Source organism: Vigna radiata, unplaced genomic scaffold, assembly GCF_000741045.1.
Source record: "Vigna radiata var. radiata cultivar VC1973A unplaced genomic scaffold, Vradiata_ver6 scaffold_86, whole genome shotgun sequence".
Classification (NCBI taxonomy): Eukaryota; Viridiplantae; Streptophyta; class Magnoliopsida; order Fabales; family Fabaceae; genus Vigna; species Vigna radiata.
The window spans coordinates 900,107-906,663 of NW_014543269.1; the positions used below are offsets into that span (position 1 = coordinate 900,107).

General features: G+C 36.0%; 1 protein-coding gene and 1 pseudogene across 1 annotated transcript; both read right to left on the reverse strand.

Annotated features, from left to right (window-relative positions):
* Positions 1 to 1,055: 1,055 nt before the first annotated feature.
* LOC106754208 lies at positions 1,056 to 1,865 on the reverse strand (annotated as a pseudogene).
* A 3,525-nt stretch (positions 1,866 to 5,390) lies between these two features.
* Positions 5,391 to 5,783, reverse strand: LOC111241112. Its single transcript, XM_022777896.1, has one exon. The coding sequence runs from the start codon at positions 5,781 to 5,783 to the stop codon at positions 5,391 to 5,393; it is 393 nt and encodes a 130-aa protein (XP_022633617.1).
* Positions 5,784 to 6,557: the final 774 nt, after the last annotated feature.

The following is a 6,557-nucleotide window of genomic DNA, read 5'->3' on the forward strand; positions in this document are numbered from 1 at the left end:
ATTTTTAGACTTAAAATTCAATCGACAATAGAAAAGTGCTGATGTATATCCCAAATTGTGCCTTGTCATGCCATAATAGTTGTTTCTCCCTTGTAGACTACACATAACAAATTGAAAATCAATTTTATCTATAAAGAAGTCTGCTGCTGTGGACCAGACTAACTACCAGCATCTTCGGATACAAATTTGAAGGACTCAACCATGTTTAAGAACAAAAACATGACCTCGTAGTGAAGATTTTTTTCATCATTAATTAGTTAAAATTTATTATGCACCAAAATGCATGTTAGACTACAAGAGAAAAAACAGAACAAAAAATAGTTTTTCCATTGGGTTGAGAAATCAATGCCTTTGAATAAACAACTTCATCAAGCACTATACATAAATGAAACTAAGCCTCTACCCCTCTGCTCATACACAACAGAAACCAAAAGCCCATCTCCTCCAACAGATTCACGATACAGAAAACACTTTCGATTTAATTCAGTGGTACAGAGAAATGCCCATGAACAACCAACAAAAAATAATAAGAAGAAAATGGAAAAGATTGAATCTTTATTTCTGGGTTCAGTGAATTCTAAAGTGAATTTAAGCCCCAAAACAGAAAAAGAAAGACAAAAATAGAGAGAATAAAAAACCCAAATTTCCCACAATTTTAAGATGCCACTCAAACTTAATCCATCCAACTAGAAGAAAGAAAGTGACTTGGGAGCAAGAAAAACTGAAGGGTCACAATTATCGGCATAAAATTTCAATGAAAAAATTAAGTCAACAATATTCGAAAAAATTAAATAACAGAAAAAAGAAAAAAGAAAGGTCGCATGCGTCTTTTGGCATTGAAACAAACAGAGACAGCAGAAATTGCAATTGCAATTTACTCTAGCTGCTCCTAAGGTCAGAGAGGGTTTATGGGAGGTGCAAGGGTTTAAAAAAATGGATATTTTTGGAATAAAGAAAATAATAAAAAGGTGTATAGAGTATTTGGGGTGGTGAGGGAGCAACTCTCTCAACAAAGTTCAAAACCCCAAACAAACTGAGGCCCATTAACAAGCAAACTAGTCCAAAATGCTGAAGAACAAGCCCACCTCAATGCTAACAACACCCAGACCGACACCAACCGAACTCCTAAAACTCGTAGCGCCCGAATGTTTGGGCGGATTCGGCGCCGAAGACGTTGGGCCTGATGGGCTAATATCAGAGCTTGGAGATGGCCCATTTTCTGCAGCTTCCGCCGGAGATGGTGTTGCTGCCGGAGAAAGCGAGTGAGTGAGTTTGTTATGTCGGACGGCCAAAACGACGACGGTTAGCTTCTGACCACGTTGGCAGTTTTGAGCATTGCCACTGATGAAGAAAAAAGGACCCGATTTTTCAAAAGTAAACAGTGAATCACCACCGTCCATCTCTTGCATGGCATTGTTAGTGTTGCATGAATCGTAATCCTCCTTCTTTACTACCAACACTGAATCAGACCCACTCTTATACTTAAACACTGCATGTCACCAAAAAGAAAATTAAGATAAATAAAAAATTAAATAAAATATAAAAAACACCGGTAAATTCCATTATTTTTATATAAATTTTTACGTAGTGTGCACGTTACTAAATCTGATAACAAATATAACGTTGTACATATAATTTGTGTAGTGTTTTAGGGTTGAAAACAGAAGTAAGTTTGACTTACAAAGAGTGTCGTTGACTTGAAACCTGTTTCTCTGAGCCCAGTGCGTGTAATCTTACGAAGGGTTGGGCACCCAACGAACTTGAAATAATGTGAATGTTGTTGTTGATGAAGAAAATAGAATGGAGACAGATATGAAGAAGAGAAAAAGGCGAAGAAAACCGTTATTAGAGTACCCCATTGCCATGTTTGAGATGTTCTTTCTAGCACAAGAAATTAATCTGAGGAATGAAGAGAGTGAGAAAGAAAAAGAAGAAAGCTTTGCATATAAGGGATAATTAATCAGGTGATCGTGATGAATATATAGATATTGGTATCAAAGTTGCCTATTCCATGCACAATACATTATCCAAATATTATATATCTATGAATATATATATATATATATATATATATATATATATATATCAACATTCAAATAAAATCTTAAGGATTATTTAACATATCATATGATAGATTAGATACACTAGTATAGGATAAAAATAAGATAAGTTAAAAGTAAAATAAATTATATTAAATAATCAATGTATATCACGATAAATATTATATAATAATAAGTTGGGGTAGCCATAATAAAAGGATAATACAAAATGTTGCTAAGCATAATAGTGAGATAAGTGATGATAACCGTAGTTGAAATAAGATTATCAATAGATATGAGAGTGATATCAACATTAATATAAGTGGTAATTATTATGATATCATTAATAATAATCATGACACTATGATAAAATACTAATATATATGTTACTGGCGACTCAACTTGAAAATAAATATGATAATAATGTCAAAACTAATCTATAAATATCTCAAAATAATTTATGGTATATATATAATTTAAAAAGTATTATGAGGGATCGAGGTTACCTTTGACTCCAACATAGATTAGTCATTGGTTTGTCATTAGGGATGATAACGGTTCAGGATGGACACGAATAGTGTCTATTCGCAACTTGATCTGCAAAAAGAAATCCTACTCGCAACTCGTTCGCTATCCACATGGATACCCACTTAGAAAATATCCGCAGATATTTTAAAACTCACGAGTATATGTGGATACCTGCAAAAAATTAAAAATATATATTTTATACATTTTTAAAATAAAATTTAAATAAAATTACAAAATATATATATATATATATATATATATATATATATATAAAATAAATTAAATATAAATTAAAATTTAATTTTAATTAAATTTAACCTAATAAAATAAAAATTAATTTAATTTTTGATTAAATTTAAATTTAAAAAAAATAAAAATTAATATTTTTATTATTATTTTTTGTAGATAACGAGTATCTACGAGACGGATAGTTTAATACCCACACCTGATGTAACATCCCAATAAATATAGATTGAAAACTATAATTATATTCAGGAGTTAATATAAACAATAAGAGAGAACACTAGAGAGGAAGCAAAATAGAGAGAAGAGAAAAAAAAATATCATTAAGAATTTAAAACTGCACAAGAAGCTACAAATCTGATAGAATATACAAGTTTAGATCGAACGGTCATGGGTTTAGTTCAAGACCGAACGGTATTACAAAAGGGTTATACCAAACGACTTTACAAAACATTATATACACCGAACGATTATCTATACAATAAAGTTATCTACAAGCTACTGACTAGACGGTCCTACACTATCTTCGGGTTGTACGGTCTACAACGCTTCTTCTAGAGAATCTTCAAAGTCGCCCTCTGCTCACATCCATTGGATGATCATTGCAGTGAAGAGAATAACCGAACGATTATGGCTGAATGACAACATAGACATGACAGAAAATAAGGGTAAGCTTATATAAATTTAATTAATCAATTTCAACATACATTAAAAACATAACAACCGAATCATATAACCCTCATACAAGTACAACAATGAAGAATTGAACGGTAAACAACTTCATGACCGACCACTACAGACATTGTCCGGGCGGTATGAACTATGTAGTTACGACGCTTGTGCACCTGGGTGGACCTAGCTGGGATACACTCAACAGACCGCCACCCGAGGTTAGTCCAGTGGATCTACCTCGGTATAGAAATACCCTGAGGCTAAAGGACCTCCTTCCATTCCCACACATGAGTTACCCTTCTCTACATGAGAAGAAATAATCACGGAATATCAGGATAAGCGACAACTTAGCTTAGCCATGTTCATACTTTACCAAATCAATTTCAATAACAAGATATTCCTCCTTGGAATTCTCTTAAAATGATCATAATATACTTCATCTTTCTCATTTCGTATGATCAAATTTCCATAGTGTAATACACAGTCTTATTCTGAAATAATTCTTTAATATATAATAAGTATCTGAAGGAAATGACCGAACGGTCAAATACTGCGGAGAAAACCGAACGTAGAAATATACTTTAGGAAGTGATCGAACGGTCAAACACTGAAGGAAACCGAGTACTCTTTAAGACCGAGCCAATATAGATAATTTATGAGAATGACCGAACGGTCAACCACTGGGGAAACTTTAGTGAAACCGAATACTATAAAACTTAGGCCGAATGCTTTTACAATAGAAGAGTTCTCTTCAATAGACCGAGTGTCAGTAGAAGACCGAACACTCTCTAGAAGTTAAGTGTCAGTGTAAGACAAAGCACTTTTTCAGAGAAATAGTATTATTACAAACCGAGTACTTCAAAGACTAAGCGTTAGTATATGAGCATTTAGTAATCGAATGCTAATCTATGACTGAGCACTTCTAAAATCGACAACTCCACCATATAAGACCGAGTACTCTAAGTGACCCGAACATCCAGTGTAAGACCGAACGTTCTAAATGGATGATTATAAATATACATACTAAAACCGAGAGGGAAGAACTTCTTTGACTTATTTAAAAAAGGCTAGACTAAGCAAAGTAGGAAAGAATCAATATAAGCATTATAAGACCGATCGGTCATCAACTGATTCCCTGCAGAAGGGGATTCAGTCAAGACCGAACGCTTTAGGGAAAACCGAATGGTCCTAATGATCCTCGGTTACAGTTACATAATTTTACTAAGTTCAGCATATTTATGACTCATTTCATAACCAATATCAAACATGTTATACAACAACATATTTCATTAAAATCATCAAATATATATTCATTAAATCATGCATCCATTCACATGAAATATTCATAATTAAATCTTATAAGCTTCCCTTACCTCTAATTCTAGCTATTCTTCTAAGTCTTTAAGCAAGTACTTCTATGGCTCCAAAAATCCAAAGTGATCCAAATGAAATTCTGATCGGTGCAACTGAAAGAGCTTGTCATCGGGAAGAACTATTCTAAAAGGAGTTTGGTGATCGGAGAAGAAGAAGGGTGAGAAATCTTAAAGAGAAGGTGAAGAGTTTTAGAGAGAAGGAGGAGAAAAATGGTGGATTCTGGAAACCGAAGTGAAGAAAAAGAAGGGTTGCATGCAAAAAGTGGCACCAATTTTCAAAATCCCACCTTAAATATGGCCTCCACTAAAATCGTTCGGTCCACTCCCTGCCTGCCACCTGTGTTCTACTTTCTAGAAACTCTCATTCTCCCTGCTGCCACACGGTTTTCGAGGGGCGGGAAATTAAATGAGGCTGACACTTTGTCCCCCACTATCCTAGGGAATCTAGAGGACGTGACACATGTCCTCCACTAAAGTGGAGAATTAATGGGGCATGACATTCCCCCCAACAAATAAAAATTTTCGTCCTCGAAAATTAGGATTTACCTGAGAATAAATGATGATAGGATGTCTTCATGTCTTTTTCCTTCTCCCAAGTGGCATCACTCGTTCGGTCATCCCATATTACTTTGATGAGGCTCGTTGCTTTCCCACTGGGTCGTTTGGTCATAAACTCTTCAACTCTGGCTGGTTGCAGCTCGACCGAACAGTCTCCTTTGATTTGAATGTCGTCAACTTCCAACACGTGAGACCGATCGGCTATGTACTTCCTGAGTTGAGAGACGTGGAAGACCGAGTGAAGGTTGGACAGTTGAGGCGGCAAAGCAATCTCGTAAGTGACCGGTCTTATGCGCCTCAAAATTTGATACGGACCGAGGAATCTGGGAGACAACTTCTTTGGCCGAACGACTCTTCCAACACCAGCCATTCGGTTTAGCCTAAGAAATACATGCTCTCCTTCAACGAATTCCAAGGGTCTTCTTCTCTTATTGGCATAAGACTTCTGTCGACTCTAAGTTTCCTTCAATCTCTCTTGGATTAGCTTCACCTTTTCAGTCGTTTGTTGAATGAGTTCAGGTCCAGTCAATACTGCTTCTCCTTCTTGAAACCAACATAAGGGTGTTCGGCATTTTCTTCCATAAAGGGCTTCAAAAGGAGTCATTCCTATGCTGGACTGGAAACTGTTGTTGTAGGTGAATTCTGCTAACTGCAAAATCTCATCCCAAACTCCCAAGTGATCTAGAACGTTCGTCCTCAATAAGTCTTCAAGCATCTGGATTGTCCTTTCAGACTGACCGTCGGTTCGAGGATGATATGCTGAGCTCATTTGCAACTTGCTTCCCATTTCTTGTTGAAGTGATTGCCAGAACCGAGAAGTGAATCTGGGGTCTCGGTTTGAGATGATACTTGATGGCACTCCATGCAACCGAACCACTTCCTTGATGTATAGTTGAGCCAACTTTGCCATAGACATCTTCAAGTTAATAGCAAGGAAGTAGGCACTCTTCGTTAACCGATCGACTATAACCCATATAGCATCATGGTTTTTGACCGTTCGGGGTAAGTGGGTCACGAAATCCATGGCGATGTTGTCCCACTTCCATAAGGGAATTTCCAGTGGCTGTAGTTGACCACTCATTTTTTGATGCTCTGCCTTAGCTCTTTGGCAGGTTAAACATGAGGACACGAACTGAGCGACGTC